Below are 25,470 nucleotides of genomic sequence, written 5' to 3'. Positions count from 1 at the left end.
TGGAGAGGGTGTAGAGAAAAGGGAACCCTATTGCACTGTTGGTGGGAATGTAGATTGATACAGCCACTATGGAGAAAAGTATGGAGGTTCCTTAAAAACCTAAAAATAGAACTACCATACGACCCAGCAATCCCCCTACTGGGCATATACCCTGAGAAAACCATAATTCAAAAGGACACATGTACCCCAATGTTCATTGCAGCACTATTTACAATAGCCAGGACATGGAAACAACCGAAATGTCCAATGACAGATAAATGGATAAAGAAGATGTGGTACATATATACAATGGAATATTACTCAGCCATAAAAAGGAAACTGGGTCATTTGTAGAGATGTGGATGGACCTAGAGTCTGTCATACAGAGTGAAGTAAGCCATAAAGAGAAAAACAAATATCGTATGTTAACGCATATATGTGGAATCTAGAAAAATCGTACAGATGAACCTATTTGTAGGGCAGGAACAGAGATACAGATGTAGAGAACGGACATGTGGACACAGTGGGGGAAGGAGAGGGTGGGTCGAATTGGGAGATTGGGTTTGACATAGATACACTGCCATGTGTAAAATGGATAGCTAGGGGGAACCTGCTGTATAGCACAGGGAATTCAGCTCGGTGCTCTGTGACGACCTAGATGGGTGGGATGGGGGGGGTGGGAGGGAGGTCCAAAAGGGAAGGGATATAGGTATACATATAGCTGACTCACTTCATTGTACAGCAGAAACTAACACAACATTGTAAAGCAATTATACTCTAAAAAAAAAAGAAAGAGTTCAAAATGCAATAACAAATCCCATCTGTGACTTTTTTTCATTATGGTCATAGTAGCAGTTAATATTTATAGTATCAATGAATATGTACCAAGTATCCCTTTGCAAATATGCTTCCACTTCAACTCAAGAAAAAAAAATGCTTTCAAAAAGGACAAATAAATATATAGTGAAGAAAGAAAGTGATAAAAAATGTGATGGAAAAAGGCCTTGAGATATCCAGGTAAATGCGGTCCCTAATTTAAGAAACAGTTATGTTTGAAAGTGCATCATAATGGTTTAAAATGTGGAGTCAGCCCTGGGTTTGAGTCCCAGAGCCATCACCTACTCACTATATGACCTTGGGAAAGTTACTTAACCTCTAAACCTCAGTTTACTCATCTGTAAAATAGGCCTACCTCCCTCCTAGTGTTGTCAGAAGGATCAAATGCAATAATAACACATGTACAGTGAGTGCTTAGGACAGTTCTTGGCACATAGTAAATATTTAATCACTGTATTTGTAAATCTGTTGAAAATTTTCTTTAGTAATAATTTCATAAAAGGTGGTTGGACTGGTTGATCCACAGTTGATCCACAGCATGATACACTATAGACCCTGACCATTTTGTATAGTTACATTTCTATAGGATAATGTATTTGGAGATTCCTCCTATGTCAGGTCAGTGAATCAGGGATTCTACTTCTCCTGGGAGGGAGCACTAGGGGGACATCTGTCTAACTCTGAGCCACCAGCAGGGGGCCCTCCCTGTGAATGCTGAGCCTATTCTGGCCTGGTGGAGCTTGGCTTTCTTCTCTCGGCCCTGCTTTTCCAAGGCCTCCTGTCCTTTCACCTGCAGGACCACAGAGAGCAGAGTGATTTTCCAGGTTCTGCTAAAGATGTTTACTGCTTTTAATAAGAAAAAGGAAAGCTGGGGACACAAAGGTTTCCCATTACCCAACAACCCCTTCAGGGTCTTTCCCTTCACCATCACTTCTGGGCCATTTCTCTGCAGGAGCTGGCATGAAGCCCAGGGAATGGGTACAGGGGCAGGAAATGAATAGGCAAAGACACAGGGTAGCAATTTCTAGTAGTTTCTTTTTGTTCTTTGCCCATAGCCTAACTCCTGTAGACCTTGTCCTAGATTAACTCTGGGGCAAGACTGGAAGAGGCTGAAGAATTGTAGGGTCTGTCACAGCAGCAGGTAGAAGGGCAGGAGAAAGGGAGGGAGGCATGGCCCTCATCTGACCCTCTTTATAACTCCCATCTCACCCTGAGCTTCAGCTCTTCTGGGAAGTCTTACAGGACCCCCTTCCCTCACCTCTCCGTACCTGGCAATGAAGAACTGCCATGGTGCCCCAAACTCGTATCACCTGGCACATTCTGGGGCCACACTATGGATGTCCTCTATTGTGGCACCAGTGCTTTGGGCTGCCATTCCCATGCCACCACCCCTGTTATACTCGATGGCAAGGAGCTGGTAGTCACGCATTCAAGGAAGATGACTAAGCACTTCCCGTGTGGCACTCAATGTGCTGGGTGCAGGCCAAACAACTGGGAACAAACAGACCTAATCTGTACCCTTAGCGGTTTAGGGCCCAGTGGGAGGTATACATACATATATACATACACACACACACCAAACTGTGATAAAGGCAATGAAGGAAAAGGACAGGCTGAGGAAAAAGAGAATATCAGGAGGGGCCCAATTTAGATCAGGTGGTCAGGGACAGCCTCTCCAGTTGAGTTTAGCTAGAGACTAGCTTGCTGGGATAGGCAAGGTGAAGAGCGGTGGGAAGAGCACCTCAGCAGAGGGAACAGCAGCTGCATCAGAAGAGAGCAAAGGTGAGGCGGCCTGTGATGAGGCTGTGCAGGACCACAGGCAAGGCAACGGTCTGGTGTTTTATTCTGGCCCAGAAGGTTTTTGTTTTTTTTTTTTAATTTATTAATTTATTTATTTTTGGCTGCATTGGGTCTTTCTTGCTGCACACGGGCTTTCTCTAGTTGCGGCGAGCAGGGGCTACTCTTCGTTGCGGTGCACGGGCTTCTCATTGCAGTGGCTTCTTTTGTTGCAGAGCACAGGCTCTAGGTGCGTAGGCTTCAGTAGTTGTGGCATGTGGGCTCAGTAGTTGTGGCTTGCGGGCTCTAGAGCGCAGGCTCAGTAGTTGTGGCACACAGGCTTCATTGCTCCACGGCATGTGGGATCTTCCCGGACCAGGGCTCGAACCCATGTCCCCTGTATTGGCAGCTGGATTCTTACCCACTGCGCCACCAGGGAAGCCCTGGCCTGGAAGGTTTTAAACAGAGGAGTGCCAGGATCCAATTTACATTTCAAAGATCACTCTGATTGCTACATGGAGAACTCAGTTCAGAGAAAAGAGTGGGTGCAAATTTCCAGGGGGAGCTGGTGTTAGCTTGGACCTGGGTGGCACTGGAGAAGGAGAGATAATGTATTTTAGCAGTAATATCAAGAGATACTGGCAATGAATTCGATGAGAGCTGGTGAAGATGAGGTAGGAATCAAGGCTGTCGCAAGTTTCTTGAGCTGCAAGATGGATGGACATACAATTTACTCAATGGAAAGAAGGGAAGAAAAGATTTGTGAAGGATTTACTCAGAGCTTAGTTTGGGGTGTGTGAATTTAGAATGTCTGAGGCACAATCCAACAGAGGTATGACGTAGGTCCTTGAATGTATCCATTGGCAAATAGCTAAATAAATTAAGGTCCATTCATATCAGGAAATACGTTCCTATTTTATAATGAATTGGATCTGTATCCCTTGAGGGATACCCAAGATACATTGGTTAAAAAACAGGTTCCAGAGTCATGTGTATGATGCAATGCTGTTTTTCTTTTTGTGTTTTTTTAAAAAGCTTATTAAAAAAAGAGAGAAAATTGAAATTGTTTCACATAGATTTCTAATGTTTACAAGAGTATAAGGTATGGTTACCAGAAGTACTACAGTGTGATAAGGAGGGGATAATTGACATTTTCTGTATATACTTCTGCATTGTTTGACCTGACCTGATAAAATGTATATATTTCTGTGGAAAGGTTAAAGAGCCAATAAAGTAAAAAAAGAAAAACGTTTTTAGGGACACTGAAAAATTTCATTCTGTTCAACATGTGTTAGTTACAGAAACTCTAAGGCTGTCCTTTTCCTACTTTGTCTATAGTTATTCCATCCATCTAGCCTGGATACTGATCAAAATGACAAATTCAAGAAAAAGAGATTAAGATTAAAAACTTGGCTCTCCAAAATTCCTACCTAATAATCACAGGAAGTTTTCTGCATTATAGCTGTTTTATAATTTCTGACACAGAGCAGGAGAGGCCTGGACAGGACACTCTACCCTGTCCAACATCTCCTACTATTAGACTCTTCTGGACAGATGCCTCCTGGACATTTAAAAAACTGTACTTTGTTTCCCCAAATACTCAATTTAGTGAGTTAGTTGTGTGCCCTATCCTCTCGAAAAAAGATGTAATTAGGTAAAGAAATTGGTCCAGATGCTTATTAAATAATTTTGGCTCCAAATGTTTTTTATAGCTATAATACAAAACCAGAATATGGAATTCAATACTTTGCAAGAGAGGTTCCGGCGGGCGGCGATCATCGGTAGGGAACGTGTTCTAACACTGTCTAAGAGGTAGAGGAGAGAAAGGAGCTTCCTTACTCAAGAGGAATGCAGGCAGTGTTCCATCTTTCCAAACCAGAAAGAGATCAAGGGCTGCCTGGGCTGCTGGAGTAGCCCACAGAAATCAGGACCAACTTTTTTGGAGAACTACTTAATTCCAAGGACCCGGAAAGAATATTCTCTATTACATTTCAAAGGTGAATTTCCATGAAAACTTGATCGAAGAAGTATATCAAATTTGAGGAAACTGTGCCATCGCTATCACTTATATGTGCAGAGAAGTCACTTCTTAAAGCAAAGAGCAGCAACACCAATCAAAGGAAATGTACAAATCCAAACATACTGGACTGTCTATTACAAGTCAGTATCAGCAGGTTTTTACTTGAAAAGTAAACTTTTTCAATAACTAATTTTGTGATATCTTAGTAAGATTAAAAAAAAAAAGAAAAAAAGAGGATGCCAGGATAGATAGAAATGGGAGTATTAGTTACTATTACTGCTTTGCTAACTTTTTGTCCTTGGTATTACATTAGCTTTTCTTCATTTAGACATTCACCTATACTGACAATACTTAAAGCCTGATTTTTCTTTCTTTTTTTTTTTTCTGGCCGTGCTGCACGTTTTTCGGGACCTTAGTTCCCTGACCAGGGATTGAACCTGGGCCCCAGCAGTGAAAGCTCCGAGTCTGAGCCACTGGATTGCCAGATTTAAAGCCTTAAAGCCTGATTTTTTCTTATCAGAGCTGAAAAAACACAAAACTAGAAGCTTGGTTGAAGGTTAGCCTTTTCTTGTAATTTATTTTTTTCTTATTTAGCATCTTTGGAGGCTGTATTAGCTTTTTAAGCAATGGAAATTTAGCTACATCTGGCCTTAGTTCAGTGATAATTTCATTAGGAGGAAAAGATATAAGCTTGAGAAAACCTAATAAAACATTATCAAAAATAATATAATAATTATTAAAGTCAACAACAATAATAACAGCAACAAGCGAACAGTTATTGAGTATTTATTTTGGGTGCCAGGCACCGTGCTAAACATTTTATAGGCACTGGACCCATTGAAATATGTTCCAGTGTGCCTGGGACAGGTTTGTGTCTGTTATCCCACCATAATTATAATAGGTACCACTTCTAACTCTCAAAAGTGTCACGGTCTACAATTTATAATTGTATGGTCACCCTATTTGACACTCACAGTTACTGCATGAGGTCAGTTGCTTGGTCAGTCACACACCCACTCTTTCTTTCATTTGTTCATTGGCTCATTCATTCCAGTATGTAGAAAAAATTCTCCAACTAGTCATCAAACTTCTCAATATTTTTGAAGCAATGGACTTATGTTTACCTTAGAGGCCATGTCATGCAGAATTACTTGTACTCCACAGACTTATGAAAGGATTGCAGCAGCCCTCCCAGAAAGGTTTTACACAATGTGCAGCCTGCAGGTGGCTATTACGGCAACCCCAGGGATAGACTTAAGGAGTTAGGTTTGACTTTTCAGCCAAGAAATTATAAAGTTCCTCTAGGTTATCTAAACTGCAGAGAGAAGCAAGCATCTGCTGTTTAAAAGAAGACAGGCTGCCCATTTCTGAAAATACATGACTGTATTTGGAAGCCAAGGCCAAAGACACCCAACCAATTGTAAACCAGATGAAATTCCACTGGTGATTGTGGTAAGCAAATAGTTGGAAGGCTAAACACAGGGCAGGGCACCTTGGTCAAAGAAAGTACGTGGTTTCTAAACAACCACGCAGCACATCTGAGGAACTCTTTAAGGGGCTGGGGGAAAGGGGGTACCAGTGCGGAGGTGGTAATGTGAATCAGCCTCCCCGTGTCAACATGTGGCTGGGATGCTCTGTCTATGGGAAAGTGTCCATGGAAAGGCTCCAGCCCTTACGCCACTGCTTGGGGAACTTGCTGAGCTGAAGCCATAAGAATTGGACAAGTTGAAGACCACCCAGCATTTCTCGACAGTCTGTCCCCTGTGGATTAGCAGACATAATTTTCCAAACCAAATAAATTTTATTAGTTACTGAGGGAGAACATGCTATCACAAGTAAAATAAATAGCAAAGGAGTTCAGGCCTACTCATGGAACGGCTACCCTCAGCTTTCCATCTGAGCACTGCTGGTCGAGGAAGAGTGGCTATTCTCTAAGCAGGCCTCCTTCTCGCCAGTAATTTCTGCAGCAGCTTTGTGGGGTTTCACAGAGGATGCCGAGGGGCATTCTCCTTCTCATTCCCTTTAATTCAACTCTTGTTGAAAAAATAAGACTGGAAATACAAGTTAAGACCATATTCTTCAATAAAATGTATTACTAAATAAATCGGAAATAAAGCTACCAAGGTGAAACGCAAAGAGCATTTTACTTAAAAGTAAATACTATGAATAATTGCTTTGGAGGGTAAAAAATGAAATTTGCTGGGGTGAGCCACTAGAACCTGCAGTGTGTACTCAGGTAAATGATGTGACGGACACATGCATGTGGAGCACACTTACCACATTATACAGACTTTCAGATTGATTATTACCCAATATCTTACATAAATAACAAAGATAACTGATCAGACTCCTCAGGAAGTTCAGACTCTTGGATAAATTTTGACCTAAGTTTAAAGTAGACAGAAAAAAAAGACTTCATGTTTTTAACCATGAAAATTATGTTCTGACCTTTTTTTAAAGCATCAAATAATTTAACATTCTATATCTCTTTCTAAATCTTACCTTAACAAATTCCTGAGATAACTTTCATAAAAAATGAAATTAAAATATACATTATAATTTTTAGGAATTATATATGAAAAACAACAAATACTCTATTGGTAATTATTTCTTCTGAAAGAATGATGGCAGCTTTGAGGTTGTTCACTTTCCAAATGTAATAAATCAATTTGAAAATGGGAAGAAGATCCACTTACTACAGCATAAATAAATAAATGAAACCATTAGGAATAAGAAATGTCTAAAACCTATATGTGAAAAATATGTAAAAGACTCCTTAAGATCATAAAAGTAAACCTGAACAAAATGGAAAGACATAAGTGTTCTTGGATAGGTGGATAGAAACCCTTAACATCATAAAGTTGTCCATTCTTCCTCGGTTAATCTACATATTTAACATGAGCCTCCCTCCAAATAACATGAGTTCACTTTCCTGGAGCTAGACAAATTGGTTTCAAAGTTTACTTGAAAGATAAGACAATCAAGAATTGCCAGAAAAACCCAGAAAAAGAAGAGAAATGAGTGGGAAATAGCCTTACTTTATATTAGAAAGACTCTGTTATTAAAACAAAGTGGTACTGATGTGTAAACATATGATAGGCCAAAGAAACAGAACAGAAAATAATAAAACAGGCCTAAATGCATATAGAAATTAAGTACAATTCAATCCACAGATAAGGGGGGCTAACTGTACTACCAACTGTACTCTGCCATTTTATATAAGGGACTTGAGCATCTGTGGATTTTGGTATCCACGGGCGTCCTGAAACCAATCCCCCATGGATACTGAGAGATGACTGTATATGACTAAGGGAGCATCTTAAGTCCGTGGAGGGTTGAGGGGGCGAATGCACCCTTTATCACACTCAAGGTGGTAGGATGCTCTGTAACCTGAGAGTGGGGAAAAGCAACAAAATTACTTCAAGAAATAATTTGCAAAACAAAAGGAACCTATAGATTGAAAGAGATTTGTGAACCCATCAACCAAATGCAATGTGTGGACTTTGGATTCTTAATTCCAGAAAACCAAACAGGAGAATTTGTTCTCTGCCTAAATACGTGGTGATGATCATGAATCAGTGTCAATTTTAAGATAAAATAATGGTACTGTAGTTAATGTTTTTAAAAAATGGACCATAGAGAGACTTCTGGTTTCCCATTCTGCATGTCAGAAGCTTGGAAGTCACCACTTTGTCCTAACAAAAGTAAAAAGCAGAACAGACTGAAAAATCAACAACTCTTCTTGCATCCTTAAGAGAAGGGAGGACACAGGGCAAACCTTGGTCCCCAAGACTGGAGATAACAGGTAAGCGAATACCGGGAATCATGGCTGACTGGAGCAGAGATCCACAAGTAGAAACCACCACAGGCACCAGTGCTGGGTAGGAAAACCTGAACTGGAATTAGCAAATGGCTGGAGGGTCAGTGTGAACAACTCTGAGAGATAAAAACTCCAGGGAGACTCAGTCCTAGAGCGGCCCCCACAATATTGTGAGATTTACCTCCAGGAGTTGCCACCACGTTCACATAGTAAATATCAGAGAAGAAGTCACCCCTGCTTTAGGCAGAAAGATGGGAAAGGGAATCACTTTTAAATACAACAGAGCTCTCTGTTTTTCTTAACAAGGCCTGACCTCAGGAGTATTATCAGAGCCTAACTGACCAGGAGGAAAGGAAATAACCACTTCCAGACAGCTCTAGGCATACTATTCCACTTAAGAGGAAGAAAAAACTAAGAAAAACTTATGAAGTTCCCAGTGCAGAGGCACAGGCTCACTGAAAGACTGAGACCTAATCATAAGACTATAGAACACTTCCCCTCCCCTCACATCTCACCACCACATTACAAAAAGCCTATTTACAGCAGTTCCTTTTATGTAGTATACATCTTGTCCAGCTATTAAGAAAAAAATTACTTGACATACCAAAAGTGGAAAAAAACACAATATGAAGAGACAGAGGAAGAATCAGAACCAGACATGGCAGAGATGTTGGAATTATCAGACTGGAAATTAAAAAGAACTATGATTAACATGCTAAGGGCTCTAATGGATAAAGTAGACAGCATGCAAAAACAGATGGGCAATGTAAGCAGAGAGATGTAAATACTAAGAAAGAACCAAAAAAGAAATATGAGAGATAAAAAAACACTGTAAAAGAAATGAAGAATGCCTTTGATGAGCTTATTAGTAGACTTGGTGGGAAAAGAAATCTCTGACCTAGAGGATATATGAATGGAAACCTTGAAATCCGAAAAGCAAAGATGACAAAGACTGAAAAAAAACAGAACAGAATTTCCAAGGGATGTGGCACAGCTTCAAAATACAGCATATGTGTAATGGGTCTAACAGAAGAAGAAAGAGAGAAAGGTTCAGAAGAAATATTTGAAACGATAATGACTGAGACTTTTCCCAAATTAATGTCAGACACCAAATCACAATTCCAGGAAGCTCAGAGAACACACGCAGGATTAATGCCAAAACCCTACACCTAGGCATATCATTTTGCAACTACCAAAAAAAAAAAAAAAAAACTAAAGATAAGGAAAAACCCTGAAAGAAGCCAGAGGAAAAGAAATATCTTACCTATAGAGGAATAGAGATAAGATTACAACCAACTTCTCAGAAACCATGCAAGCAAGCAGAGAGTAAAATGACATACAAAAGTACTGAGAGAAAAAACCCACCATCTAGAATTCTGTACCCTGTGAAATTATCCTTCAAAAGTGGAGAAGAAATAAAGGTTTTCTCAGACAAATGAAAATTGAGAGGATCTGTTGCCAATACACCTGCTTTGTAAGAAATGTTGAAAGAAGTTCTTTAGAAAGAAGGAAAATAATATAGGTCAGAAACTCAGAACTACATGAAGAGCATTGAAGAAGAAATAACTGAAGACAAAATAAAAACTTTTATTTTTCCTATTCTTAATTGAGGTAACAGATAATTGTTTGTTCAAAAATAATAATATGAACAATGTATTCAATTATGTATGTTTATCTGTATGTATATGCTTACGTATGCTCATATGTATGTGAAACGAATGACAGCAATGATATAAGGAACGAGAGGGAGGAATTAGGATTATTTTGTTATTATAAGGTATTCACACTACCTGTGAAGTGGTGTAGTGTTACTTGAAAGTGGATTTGGATTAGCTGCCGATGTATACTGCAAACTCCAGGGCAAACACTAAAAAAGGTAAAAAAAAGAAGTGTAACAAATATGCCAAGAAAGGAGATAAAATGAGATCACATAAAATGTTCAATTAGAACCACCAAAGGCAGAAAAAGGGTAGAAGACAAAAAGAGGAACAAATAGCAAGGACAACAAATATAAAGCAGTAATAAATATAATAGATATTAGTCCAACTATAACAATAATCACGCTGAACCTCAATGGTCTAAATGCATCAATTAAAAGACTGAGATTGACAGAGTGGATCAAAACAGGACCCAACTATACCTTGTCTACAAGAAACCTACGTTAAATATAAAAACACATATAGACTAAAACTAAATGGATGGGACTTCCCTGGTGGCAAAGTGGTTAAGAATCCGCCTGCCAACGCAGGGGACACCGGTTTGATCCCTGGTCTGGGAAGATCCCACATGCCGTGGAGTAACTAAGCCCATGCGCCACAACTACTGAGCCTGCTCTCTAGAGCCCATGAACCACAACTACTGAGCCCTCCTGCCACAACTACTGAAGCCCACGTGCCTAGAGCCCATGCCCTGCAACAAGAAAAGCCACCACAATGAGAAGCACGCACACTGCAATGAAGAGTAGCCCCCGTTCACCACAACAAGAGGAAGCCGGCGCACAGCAACAAAGACCCAGTGCAGCCCAAAATAAATAAATAAAATAAATTAAAAAAAAAAAAAGACAACAACTAAATGGATGCAGAAAAATATACCATGCTAACACTAATCAAAAGAAAGCAGGAGTAGCTATATTAATTTCAAATACAGCAGACTTCAAAGCAAGGAAAGTTATCAGGAATATAGAAGCTCATTACATAATGATAAAGGGGTTCAATTTTCCAAGAAGATATAACAATCCTTAACTTGTATGTGCCTAACAACAGACTGTCAAATTATGTGAGGAAAAAAACTAATGGAAGTGTAAAGAGAAATAGATGAATCTACTATCATAGCTGGAGACTTCAACATCCCTCTATCAAAAATGGACTGATCCAGCAGCCAGAAAATCTATAAGAACATAGCTGAATGCAACAAAACCATCAATCAAGTGAATATGATTGTCATCTATAGACTACTTTATCCAACCACAGCAGACACACATTCTTCTTAAGCTCACATGGAACATTCACCAAGACAGACCATTCTGGGCTATAAAACATACCTTAACAAATTTAAAAGAACAAAAGTCATATAATGTCTGTTCTCAGACCACAATGGAATTAAATTAGGAATCAATAACAGAAAGTTAACTTGAAAATCTCAAATTATGTGGAGATTTAATAACATAGTTCTAAGTAACACACAAATCAAAGAAGAAACCTCCAGAGAAATTTAAAATTATTTTAAACTAAATGAAAATGAAAACATAACTTATCAAAATTTGTGGAATACAGTGAAGCAGTTCTTAGAGGGAAATTTATAGCACTGAATATATATTTAGAAAAAAAAGAAATATCTAAGATGAATAATCCAAGTTTCCAACTCAGGTAACTAGAAAAAGAAGAGCAAATTCAATCTGAAGTAAGTAGAAGAAAAAATAGAATTAGAGCTGAAATCAAATGAAAATGCAAACAGGAAATCAATAGAGAAAATAAATGAAACCAAAAGGTGGTTATGGAAAACACCAATAAAATCAACTAGCCAGGCTAACTAAGAAAAAAAGAGAGGGCACAAACTACTAATGCCAGAAATGAAAGAGGAGACATCACTGCAGATCCTATAGGCATCAAAAGGATAATAAATGAGTATTCTGAACAAGTTTATGCCAACAAATTTGATACCCTAAATGAAATGGACCAAATACTTGAAAGACACAATCTGCCAAAACTCACACAAGAAGAAAAAGACTAAATGAGTAGGCCTACATCTCTTAAGAGAAATGGAATGAATAAGTAATAACCTTTCAAAACAGAAAGCACCAGGCTTGGATAAATTCACTGGTGAATTCTACTAAACATTTAAGGATGAAATTATACCAATTCTTTACAATCTCTTTTGGAGGATAGACGCTGAGGGAATACTTCCTAACTCATTCTATGAGGCCAGAATTACACTGATACCAGTGTCTGAAAGCAGACAAAGATATTACAAGCAAAGAAAACTTAGAGACCAATATCTCTGATGATCATAGATGCAAAAATTCTCAACAAAATACTAGAATCCAACAATGTATAAAGAATTAAATATCATGCTCAAGTGGAATTTGAGTGGTCTGGGAATATCCCACATGCTGTGGAGCAACTAAGCCCATCCGCCACAACTACTGAGCCTGCGCTCTAGAGCCCGCGAGCCACAACTACTGAAGCCCACGTGCCTAGAGCCTGTGCTCCACAACAAGAAGCCCACGCACCGCAACAAAGAGTAGCCACCGCTTGCCGCAACTAGAGAAAGCCCGCACAGCAACAAAGACCCAACACAGCCAAAAATCTTTTTAAAATAAAAATAAAAATAAAAAAAAAATAAAAACTGTCTTTGTTCACAGATTAACTGATTATCTACGCAGAAAATCCAAAATAATTGATAAAAAAACTGGAACTAATAAGCAATTAGAGCAAAGTAGCAGGATACAAGTTAAAATACAAAAGCCAATCACCTTCTTACATACCAGCAGTGAACAAGTGGAGTTTGAAATTAAAAAGAAGACACCAAGTACCTCCCAAATTAAATAATTATGTATAAATCTTACAAAATATGTACAAGATCTAGAGTAGAAAAAATACAAAACTCTGATGAACAAAATCAAAGAAGAACTACCTAAATGGAGGATATCCATGGATAGGAAGACTCAATATTGTCAAGATCTCAGTTCTTCCCAATTTGACCTATAGATTCAATGAAATCTCAATCAAAATCCCAACAAGTTATTTTGTGGATATCAACAAACTGATTTTAAAGTTTATATGGAGAGGCAAAAGACCCAGAATAGCCAATACAATATTGAAGGAGAAGAGCAACGCTGGAGGACTGACACCACCTGACTTCAAGATTTACACAAAGCTACAGTAATCAAGACAGTGTGATATTGATAAACAGACCACTGCAACAAATAGAGAGACCAGAAATAGACCTAAGTATAGTCAATTGATTTTTGATAAAGGAGCAAAGGTAATACAGTAAAGATTGTCTTTTCAACACATGGTGCTGGAATAACTTGACATCCACATGCAAAAAATCTGATTCTAGACACAGACCTTATATCCCTCATAAAAATTAACTTGAAAATGGATCCTAAATCTAAATTTAAACCACAAACTATAAAACTCCTAGAACATAACACAGGAGAAAACCTAGATGATTGAGTTTGGCGATGGTGATGACCTTTTAGATAAAAAAAAAAAAAGATACAATCCATGAAAGAAAGAAAGAAAAGGGAACCCTTGTGCACAGTTGGTGGGAATGCAAATTGGTGCAGCCACTATGGAAAACAGTATGGTGGTTCTTCAAAAAATTAAAACTATAACTACCACATGATCCAGCAATCCCACTTCTGGGTATATATTCAAAGGAAATGAAAACAGGATATCAAATAGATATCTGCACTCCCACGTTTATTATGGTATATTCATAACAGCCAAGATATGAAAACAACCTAAGTGTCTATCAATAGATGAATAAATAAAGAAGATGTGGTATATATATCTGTATCTATATCTAGTTATATATATGCTATATATACATAGTGTGTGTGTATATATATATACACACATACACAAAATCGGCTATTATTTAGCCATGAGAAAGAAGGAAATTCTTGGCTGTGATAACATAGATGGATATTGAGGGCATTATGCTAAGTGAAATAAGCTGGAAAGAGAAACACAAGTATGATATCACTTTATGTGGAATCTAAAAAAGCTGAACTCATAGAAACAGAGACTAGAATGATGGTTATTAGGGACTGGGGGGTGGGAGAAATGGGAATATGTTGATCAAAAAGTACAAACTTCCAGTTATAAGTTCTGAGGATCTAATAATGTACAGTACGGTGATTATAGTCAATAATACTGTATTGCATATTTGAAAGTTGTTAAGAGAGTGGATCTTAAATGTTCTCATCACAAAAAAAGAAATGGTAATCCTGTGATGTGAGGGAGGTGTTAACTAACACTATGGTGGTAGTCATTTTGCAATATAAAAGTGTACATCTTAAACATATGCAACGTTATATGTCACTTATATCTCAATAAAGCTGGGAAAAAATAAAATGTAATAAATTAATATAAATTCTGATATTTTCTCTTGTGCCTATATGGAAACATAACAAGAAGCAAGTGCATTTTTGTCTTATTTGGTAATAATATTAAACTTTTTTTTAAACTTTCCTAAACTTTATCCAAATTATTGTAGATATAAATATATTTTATGTTTCATATATTTTTACAAATTTTATATAACATATTTTTAGATTTATTTTAGAATTTAATATTTTATTCAAAAATAAAATTTATTTATAATATATTTTCTTATATTAAAAATGGACCCCTGGGGCTTCCCCGGTGGCGCAGTGGTTGAGAATCTGCCTGCCCATGCAGGGGACACGGGTTCGAGCCCTGGTCTGGGAGGATCCCACATGCCGCAGGGCAGCTGGGCCCGTGAGCCACGATTGCTGAGCCTGCGCGTCTGGAGCCTGTGCTCCGCAACAAGAGAGGCCGCAGTGGTGAGAGGCCCGCGCACCGCGATGAGGGGTGGCCCCCGCTTGCCGCAGCTGGAGAAGGCCCGCGCACAGAAACGAAGACCCAACATGGCCATAAATAAATTAAAAAAAAAAAAAAAAAAAAAAATGGACCCCTGGCTTTACAAAGGAGAATTAAGAGATTTCTCTTCTCATCTCACACGTGTTTCATCAGGAAAAGATGAAACCAAAACGTCAGAGATTTCTCTGACTTTTGAGAGTGGGACATCTACTCCAAAGTAATGCGCTAAACTGTAAATGAAAAACAAATATGAGGAAAGTTATTTTTCCCTTGGCTTTATAGATGTTAATAATTTACCTTACTGTGTCTTATTCAATAGAATGTTTTCAAGTACTATTATAGTGTTAATTAATTGCAGCAGCAACTTGAGACCAATCATTCAGAATCTAAACAAAAAGGAATTAAATAATTCAAATGTGTATGTGATAAGTTAATATTTCATCAACAGAACTGTACTTCTGCCTTAAAATTGAATCTCTAGATATGGCTGGACAAGTTGTGTTGCTTGTATTCATCTGGTATTAGCACCAACTAAGGACAGGAGTTTTTTTAGGTGAACTTGGCAATACACACATGTGGTACAGACATACTTGAAGTGCTGAGTAACTATGCTGAATCTCATGGTTTTCCTAGAACAACTGTGTTGACATATGCATTCATAGTGCAAAAGCAATAGTGAGTAAAACTGCTATGCCTAACACAAATCAAAGCAGGGACAGTAGTCACTGTATTCTTTACGACTACATACTCACAGTAAAAACACTGCCAGTTTCACATAAAAATGCATTTCATGAAAAATATTAATATAAAATATTGATTTCATTAAATTTTACCCTTGAGGATACTTTCAATTAAAAAAATTCTGTGTGGTGAAAAGGTATGCATAAAGCATTTCTGCTACATACCAAAAAACGATGACTGTCTAGAGGAGAAGCACTTGGGCAACTTGCTGAGCTATAAGATCAACTAGCCACTTTTTTCCTTCTTGGAAATTTACTTGAAAAAAATGACTGGCAGACAAACAATGGTTATTCAGACTTGAGTATTTGGCACATACTTTCTCAAAAATTAGAGAAGTGACCCTAGTACACTAAGGAAAACAACTGACAGTATTTATAACCAATGATAAATTTGAGTTTTTAAGCTCAGAAATTAGAATCTTAGAAAATTTGCTTTCACCAATGTGAGCTTTACAGCTTCCCAACACTTATATTTCTGATGAGACTGGTGGTGAATGAATGTAAATTTTGATAGTATAAAATGAAATATGTCAATGTTTGGAAGATCTGCCTAACTTAATGAACCAATATTTTCCAAATGAACCATGTATGAAGCTATAAAATAAGATCCATTAAAAATGCAAGGCTGACCAATTGGTTTTAATGTAATAGCATGAACAGCTCATTGATATAATTTCAGATTCCACATTGCAACTAACCTTTAAAAAACCACCATTTTCAATTTTTGGTGAGGTATCCACGTCGAATATCCACAATTACCTGAGATGGTTATTAAAATATGTCTTTAACAAGTACATATCTGTGTGAAGCTGGATTTTCTTCATATATCTCAACCAAAAAAACATATTGCACCAGACTGAATACAGAAATATCTGTGAGAACCTGTCTTCTTTTAAGTCAAACATAAAGAGGTTTGCAAAAATGTGAAAACAATGCCACTCTTGTTAGACAATTTTTTTCTTGGAAAAGGCCACTGTTTTTCATTAAAAATATGCTATTTGTATTAACATGTAATCAATTTATTGTTATTTTAAAATGAAGTGATAAATATTTTTTAAACTTTTGTTTTAACTTCAAATATGGTAAATATTGATAGATAGAACCCACATTTTTTAGAAAGCTCACTGAGATCCTCAATAATTTTTAGGAATGTAAAGTGGTACTGAGACCAAAACATTTGAAAATTGCATTTCCAACATACTAAAGTATTCTAAGAAAAGGAAAAACAAAATTGGATGATAAGGTAAATGGTCATCACTTACAGCAAAAAAGCCTCATTCACAGCATCACAGAACTCAGGCCAGAGCACTTCTTGAGGTTCATGTCCATGGTAGGTGAGCAGAGCCTCCACCAATGGTTCAAAATCTGGCAGAGTAACAAGTGGGACACAAACTCGTGACAAGGACCTTACTCGTTCAGGAGCCATTCTATGGAATAAATAAAATGAGAAATAAGTATCCAAATCTTAGAGCTACAGGTACTGATAGTTAAAGGCATATAAAATCTTCATGTTAAAAAGGTTCATGACAGGTCACTTGCTTTGCCCCTCATATAAAAAGGCGAACCCTAACACCATCTACGACCTCTATTCTCTTACATAGTTCTCTAGGAAGAAACCCTTTAGCTGCAGTTCCCATTTTGATCTCCCTCACTGTCAGGACTGTGGCTTAACCCTCTATAGGCACCTCCAGCTTACTGTGCCCAAAATAGAACTTGAATTCCTTCCCCAAATGTTCTCTTCCCCCAGTACTCCCTATCTCATTTGCTCAAGCCCAAACCCTTAAGTCCATCCTTGATTCCTCCTTTTTCTCTCCTGCCCCTTATCTGATCCAGTGGTTAATACCATCAGTTCATTTCATTACTTCTCTACACATCCATCACTACCCCCTAATTCACCATCACCTCCAGCCTGGGTTACTGTAGGATCCTCCTAATTTTCTCCCTGCTTCTGCCCTCACCTGCCTTGTCTACCATTGGAACAGGTACAGACCCCCTAAAAATTCAGATCACTTCACTTGTCTGCTCAATGGCTTTCCACCTCACACAGAGAACAAGCCAAGTCTTATATTAGTTGCCAAGGCCTTCCATGGCGGGCCCCCCTCTGTTTCTCTGGCTTCATCTCTTTCCACTCTTACCTTGCCCATTCTGCTCTGGCCTTTCCAGCCTCTGACTACTCCAGATAAGGTCCTGTTGTTCATTCTGCCTGGAACACATGGTTAGCTCCTTCATCTCGTATAGGTCTCAGCTCAAATCTTGCTTTATGTAGGGGAGTTCCCTGACCATCCCATATAAATGCACTGGCTAATATGGTAGCAATCAGCCACATATGGCAACTTAAATTTAAATTAATTGGAATGAAATGAAACTTAAATTCCATTCCTCAGTTGCACTAGCACAGATCAAGAGTTCCAACAGCTACATGAGGCTAGTGGTTTACTGTATCACAGTGCAAATTCACAAGGCTTGTCCATTACTGCAGAAAGCTCCACTGACAGCAGAGCTAAACATAGCAAGTGTCCTCTTATCTCACTGTGTTCTTCCTATCTCTCTTACCCTGTTTTACTTTTCTTCACAGTACTTTTCATCACCTGACCTATAATGTATTTGCTTGTTTATTGTTCATGGTCTGTTTCTTCCTGCTAGGACATCCACTCTGTAAGGGCAGGCACTTTTCCTATTTTGCTCACTCCTCTATTCCTAGTATGTAGGGACAACTCCTACTTATAGCTCCAGAAACAGATATTAAATGAATAAATGAACAACTAGAAATCAGGAAAATGAAAGTTTGGGATGTATGCTATTAGATCATTCTTTAGGTATCTTCATATAAAACCATAAATCTACAAATTTAGTTTTTTGTGAAACACAAATGAAACCACAATATAGAACATATAGCTGTCACTCATTTCTATTTTTACTTGCTGCCTATTATTAAAATATATGTTTTGTAATTTAACAGTATCTCCATTTATGGGCATTTAGGTTGTTTCTAATTTTTCACTATGAAATACTGCTGCAGCAGTATCCTTGCACATGCCTGTTTGTGCCCCCATGTGAATATCTGCATATTGAATTGCTTTCCAAAAGACTACCAATTTACTTTTCTACCCCTGACAGTGATATTATTCTGGATATTTTTATTTCTTCCTAATCTGGGCAAAAATTATCCCATTACTTTCATCTGCATTTCCCTGATATTTTTTGAGATTGAATATTTGTTTGTTACCCACTTGTATTTCTGCTTCAGTGAATTTGTTTTTAAATTTTTGTATATTTGTCCTATTTATTCATCTAATAAATATTTTTTGAACCCTTACTATATTCAAATCTGTTTGCAGTGGTAGTGCTACAGAAGCAAAGACAAGACAAAGCTTAGTAATGAAAAGCATAAAATGCCAGATGATATCAAGTGCCATAATGAAAGTAAAGTACACTGAGGGGTAAGAGAGGGCAAGAATTTACTGAGGGGAGCATTTAAGCAGAGATCTAAAGGAAGTGTATGAACAAACCATATATGTATGTGGGAGAAGAATGTCACAGGCAGATGCAAAGCAAACACGAAGGCCTGGAGTATCTAAGTACAACAGAGTCCGAGGTGGCAAGTCCACAGTGAATGCGGGGGGTGGGGGGAGGAGGAAGGCAGGTTTTGAAGAGACCAGTGTAAGAACCTGGGATGTTAGTCTTTTTTTTTTTTTAACTTATGTTTTAGTTTTATCAAACTTACAGATACAACTACCTTAAGTAGTCAAATAGCTCTTCAAAACTTATGAAAAAACAGCAGCTTTTGAACGAGCACTCCCACTCCCATTTTCTGATCTCAGAGGCAACCACTTTCAAGCCTAACTCATGCTTTAGATATTCAATATGTTTTCTGTGGGTTTAGTGACTATTACTTGGCTTGCTTGTTTGCTTTTTTCTTTTTTTTTTGGCACTGATGATTATTTTAACGTTAAACTCCCACCCAAGTATGTAATCTCCTTGCAATACATTCAAACATATCTGATATTCTGCCATTTTCATCTTCTTATAAGAAATTTCTCCTAGAACCTTCTGACCTGTTCCAATCTGAACAGGTTGCTTTTTACTCCCTCTGTACAGTTATCGTGGGACCTCTACCATAGGGATTTCCTTCACTTCTCTCTTGGATCCCATATCTTCTTTCTTGGTTCATTCTTCTTACATGAGAAAAGGTACAAGAGAGGTAAAGTATTTGAGACCTTGCATGTTTGAAAATATCAGTATTTTACTCTCATACTTGATTGATACTTTGGCAGATTATAGAATTCTGGTAATTTTTCTACAGAATTATGAAAGTGTGGTTCTACTATCCTTTAAATTTCAGTGTTGTTCCTGAGAAGTCCCATGCTGTTATGAATCCTGACCCTTTATATAAGTCCTGTTTTTACTACCTGGAGGCTTTTGGATATCCCCTTAGAAATTTCACATTGATGTGTCTTGGTATGGATTTATTTCTATTCATTGTGCTGGACATTCAGTGGCCCTTAAATCCAGAAAGATCTTTTGAATTATTTCTTTGATGATTTCCTTCCTATTCTTTTCTCCGTTCTCTCTTTCTGGGGACTCTGATTTTTTGGATATTGAACTTCCTAGACAGTTCTCTCTTATCTTTTCTTTCTTATTTTTCATCCCTTGGTTTTTTTGCTCTAGATTTTGAAAGAATTGTTCAACTTTACCTTCCAATCTTTTATTATGTTTTTAATTACCACTCTCTCATTATTAATTTCCAAGAACTATTTTCTTCATTCTCTGGATGTTTCTTTTTTTTTTTTTTAAATAGCATTCTGTTCTTTTTTTAAATTTTATTTTTGTCTTAGGACTCCTTTATTAATTTATTTTTTATTGAAGTATAGCTGCTGTATAATATTATGTAAGTTACAGGTGTACAATATAGTGACTCACAATTTTTAAAGGTTATACTTCATTTATAGTTATTATAAAATATTGGCTATATTCTCCAGGTTGTACAATATATCCTTGTAGCTTATTTTATACCTAATAGCTTGTATCTCTTACTCCCCTACTCCTACATTGCCCCTCTCCCCTTCCATCTCCCCACTGGTAACCACTAGTTTGTTCTCTATATCTGTGAGTCTAGCTGGTATTCTGCTCTTGTTTAGTGGACATAATATTACCTTTTATTTTAATGGGGACTTTTTTTTTTTTGGCTGAGTTGGGTCTTAGTGGCGACAGGCAGGATCTTTTTGTTGCGGTGTGTGGGCTTCTCTCTAGTTGTGGCGTGCAGTTTTTTTCTCTCTTTAGTTGTGGCGCAGCAGGCTCCAGAGCACGTGGGCTCTGTAGTTTGTGGCACGTGGCTCTCCAGTTGAGGCGGGCAGGCTCAGTAGTTGTGGCACACGGGCTTAGTTGCCCCGTGGCATGTGGGATCTTAGCTCCCCGAGCAGGGATTAAAACCACATCCCCTGCATTTGAAGGTGGATTCTTTACCACTGGACCACCAGGGAAGTCCCTTAATGGGGACATTGACATGAATTTATTTTAGATGATCTTTTCTTTAAATAATCTTTTTTTCTTTATTTTTACTGGTTTCTACTTTCAATACTATATGCTTAATATATTTCCTTAAATATGTAGTGACCATTGCCTGTCATCTTTTTTTTTAAACATCTTAAATATATATATATCTCAATTTATTTTATTTTACTTAACACTTTCAAGAATCTTTATTGAAACCAACATTCAAATAGCATCTCAAGGGTGAAATTCTGTTTCAGCAAAACCAATTTAACAATTTCAAATATATATAAAAACATTTAAAAATTAATCTTGTTAAAGGTGATCATTTCTCCTTCCCCCATTTTATCTTCTATACTTCACTGCACCAAATAAACAGGGAAGACTCTGTTCAATCATCTGCACCAAAAAAAAAAAAAAAAAAAAAGAAGAAGAAAAAGAAAAGAAGGGAAAATTGCATTTTGACAAGTGCCAAATATCAGAAATAACATCAAATCAGAGTGTAATTATAGGCTTAATGTGTTATAACTAAGGCTTTCGATACTACACTCCACAAACCCAATGTGAATTCCCACCATTTTAAGGGCTCCCGTAGCTTGACTTTGCTGGACTAAAAGGAACAGGGGCCGCTACCTATGATAAATGAAGTGATGCAGTACTTTTGGAAAAGTAGAAACGGGCAGTAACTAAGGCTTTACTTTCAATTATTTCAGCAATAGTCTGGCTTGACCAGCCTGAGAAAGATTACATTTCTGGTTCTTGTTTCTGAGTTGGGCCCAAAGAGGTGAGCTGCTAGTGGAACAGAAGTTATGGCCTGTCATCTTATATTTAACAGTCAGGCACTAAAAACCCAGTAGTGAGTAATATGTGCATGGGTGGGGAAAGCTGACTGTGATCTTCACTATAGGACAGTAGTTTTTAGACTTTTTGAGTTTCAAAAACCCTTAAAAATTACTGAAAGACCAAACAGCTTTTGTTTCTGAGGTTATAACTATTGATACTCATATTTGAAATTAAAACAAAGACACCTAAAAGTATTTATCAATTCACTAAAAGTAACAATAATAAATCCATTAGGTGTTAACATGAATAACATTTTTGTTGAAAAATTACTATATTTTACAAAACAAAAATATTTAGTGAGAAGAGTAGCACTTTTTTAAAAAAAAATTCTTGGTAAAACTGGATCTCTTAGTTACTTGATTCTCAATTGAAAGTTCTTTTATTTTTTTAAATTTATTTATTTTATTTATTTATTTTTGGCTGTGTTGGGTCTTCGTTGCTGCACACAGGCTTTCTCTAGTTGCGGTGAGCGGGGGCTACTCTTTGTTGCAGTGCGCGGGCTTCTCATTGCGGTGGTTTCTCTTGTTGCAGAGCACGGGCTCTAGGCGTGCGGGCTTCAGTAGTTGTGGCTTGAGGGCGCTAGAGCGCAGGCTCAGTAGTTGTGGAGCACGGGCTTATTTGCTCCGCAACACGTGGGATCTTCCCGGACCAGGGCTCAAACCCGTGTCCCCTGCATTGGCAGGTGGATTGTTAACCACTGCGCCACCAGGGATGCCCGGCACTCTTTTATATGTTTGCAAATTTCTTTCCTATATGGCTTGAAAGAAGACAGCTGGATTCTTATGTTTACTTCTGCATTTAATTTGTTGCAATACGTTTTTTTTTGGTTGAATTATATGGAGAGTCTAGCCCCACATAGATATGTAGTTTTAAAAGGCAGGACTATTATAGTAGCTTCTTCACACAATTACACATATTCTCCTTTGATACTACACCAAAATTTATCAAGCGCTGCTCACCCTTTTTCCTCCAAGCCTATCTAGGAATGCAGGTAGAGCTGCCTGCCATAGGTCTAGGGGGTTGGTGATGGGTGGTCTCTACCATGAGAAGGGCTGAAATTATCCACAATTTACTGGCCAAGCCTTACCCTGAAAGCTGAAAGTCCTCAAACAGACTAGAGTACTAAAATAGTTATATCAAACAGATCCTGTCAATGAAATTTTTGTCTAGGTCAAGAGATGGCTTCCTGGCACTTCCTAATCCACCATCTTCCTTGACACCCCTTTTGATCTCTGTATTAAAAGTTATAAAAAAACAAAAAACACTTTTCTTACTTTCCATTTCTTTGTCCTTTTGTATCATATCCTAGGAGAACTACTCAGCTCTATCTTTGGAGTCATTGTTTGTTAATATTTAGCTTTATCTCCTATTCATAAACTCAATAAACTCCTGTTTATTGAGTTTTCTTTTTTTTCCCCCTGTAAGTCTCTTTAGAAAAAACCTCAGCTTATTCCTACTTCAAGGATTTGACAGTTTCTCTTACTATTTTTAAGATAATTAATTATTCATTTTTTATTTAAAAAATCCATTTGCTTGTCCTTGGGAATGCATATAATTGGTACATTTGCATTTTCTGTTTGTTGCATTTGGTTCATTTTTCCCTTATGGTGTCAACTTTTCATGAATGTCTGGTGATTTTCGTTTATTTGCTCTTTCTGGCATTTGGGGTTCCATGTTCGTCTCTCCGTGAGTGCTCTGTTCAGTGCAGCTCGCCTCCAGTACTTGGTCAAGGGTCAGGACTCGGTGCTAGCCGGGGCTGCCAATAAACTGCATTCTGGGCGTTACAGCATCCCCACACTGCTGGGAGTTGACAGCCATCCGGTGCTTGTTCTCCTCCAAAGCCTCCTCTCCCATTCTTGTGGGAAACAGGACACCTTTGTTGTCTCTTTTTTGGGGGCAGCGGATGAGTTGGAGGAGTGTATGAGGGACTAGTCAGCTGGCTGCTATTACTGCAGTACTCTTAACAGGTATCTTGTTGGCTGCCATGTACCCTCCTACTCCTTGAATCCACCCCCAAAGTAACCCTCTTGCAAGCTTTCTGGGATGTGATATTTGCCTTAAAAAATATCCCACTACCAACCATTTTAAGCCTTTCTCACAGTTTGTGGGTCATCAAAAGCCCCCCTTATTTCACAATATTATATATTTAATTGTTAAAATTTCCCTGTAATTTCTAGAGGTCGGAAGCATAAAAAGAATGCTAGGACATTCAGGTGCTTAGTTCATCACTTGACTTAATTTTTTAAATTACATTTTCATCTTAATCTCCTGGCTAGATTATTAGAGTTGCTATTACTCATAGGTCTTGCACTTAGTCTTTAGGATCTGTCCAAGTTCTCTACTGCAGAGCTACTCAAAGTATGGTCCTGGGAATCAGCAGTATCAGCATCCCTGGGAGTAAGGCCAAGAAAACCGTTTACATTTTTCCAGGGGAATCTTACACACATTGAAGTTTGAGAAACACTGCTCTACACTTTAATAGCAGTCCCCAGAACTAGATATCAATCTCTAGCAATAATCTGAACACTTTAAGGAAACATGATAGAACTGCATTTCAGGTTTATACTTTTATTAATTAATTCCTACAAATTATTAGTTTAGCTGTATTATTTTCTTGATAATCAAGAGTAACATTCTCATAATTTTTTTGTCGAACTACACAATGATATCTTCTTTTGTGCAAACAGTTTGTCTTTTCTCTTTAAATATTCACCCTTTCTGAAACTCACTTCTTGCTCTTTACCATTTTCCTAAATGACTGAGGTCTCTTCGACAGCATTTATCTTCCACAGCGCTCTATCATCTTTCTCTAACTTACCATCTAGGTGGTTTCAGACCTAAAATTAATTCATGTGTTTTTGAGTCTATCATCTAAGTTGTTAACAAAAAGACATATTTATCTTGAGTTGTAAATACCTTAAATTTTTGGAATATATGAGCTTACTGGGTAGGGTAAGAGAAGGGAAAGTTGTGTTTGTGTGTGATGTAGGATGCTTTTTTGTATGCATATTTTGCACAGAATCAAGCGAAATATTTTGTATAGAGCAAGGGCTCTATGAATGTTTGAGAAATTGAAAAAAAACCCTGAGAATTACATGCACTCATAATAAATCCAGAACTCTGAAATATAGGAGGACAGAGATGGTGATCTTGCCTCCACAGCCTTAACTCATCAGTCCTCCTCTTTAAAAGACCTATAAGTACAACTTTTCTCTCATTATCTTAAAAAAAAGGAAGAGAGTCAGAGACTATCACTGGTGACTGAGTGGGTGGAAAAGATGACCTCAGCACCAAGGGCATTTATCAAGCACTGAAGCTTATGGGCTGCAGATTGTATCTCCCATTAGACTGAAAATAATCCAAGATAATTTTCCTGAAAAATTCTAAAGTCTC

General features: G+C 37.7%; 1 protein-coding gene across 4 annotated transcripts in view; it reads right to left on the bottom strand.

Annotated features, from left to right (window-relative positions):
- Positions 1-25,470, bottom strand: part of FANCC (FA complementation group C) — a 275,430-nt gene that overhangs the window by 37,185 nt on the left and 212,775 nt on the right. For all 4 annotated transcript variants that reach the window (XM_082401193.1, XM_082401194.1, XM_082401195.1 and 1 more), the window contains one exon: positions 17,007-17,171. In XM_082401193.1, the coding sequence (XP_082257319.1) occupies positions 17,007-17,171 (165 nt within the window). The remainder of the gene's footprint in view (positions 1-17,006; positions 17,172-25,470) is intronic.

Source organism: Balaenoptera borealis (genome assembly GCF_965194805.1).
Source record: "Balaenoptera borealis genome assembly, chromosome: 8".
NCBI lineage: Eukaryota > Metazoa > Chordata > Mammalia > Artiodactyla > Balaenopteridae > Balaenoptera > Balaenoptera borealis.
The sequence above is the reverse complement of the archived record's forward strand: the minus strand, read 5'-3'. Positions and strand labels throughout refer to the sequence as shown.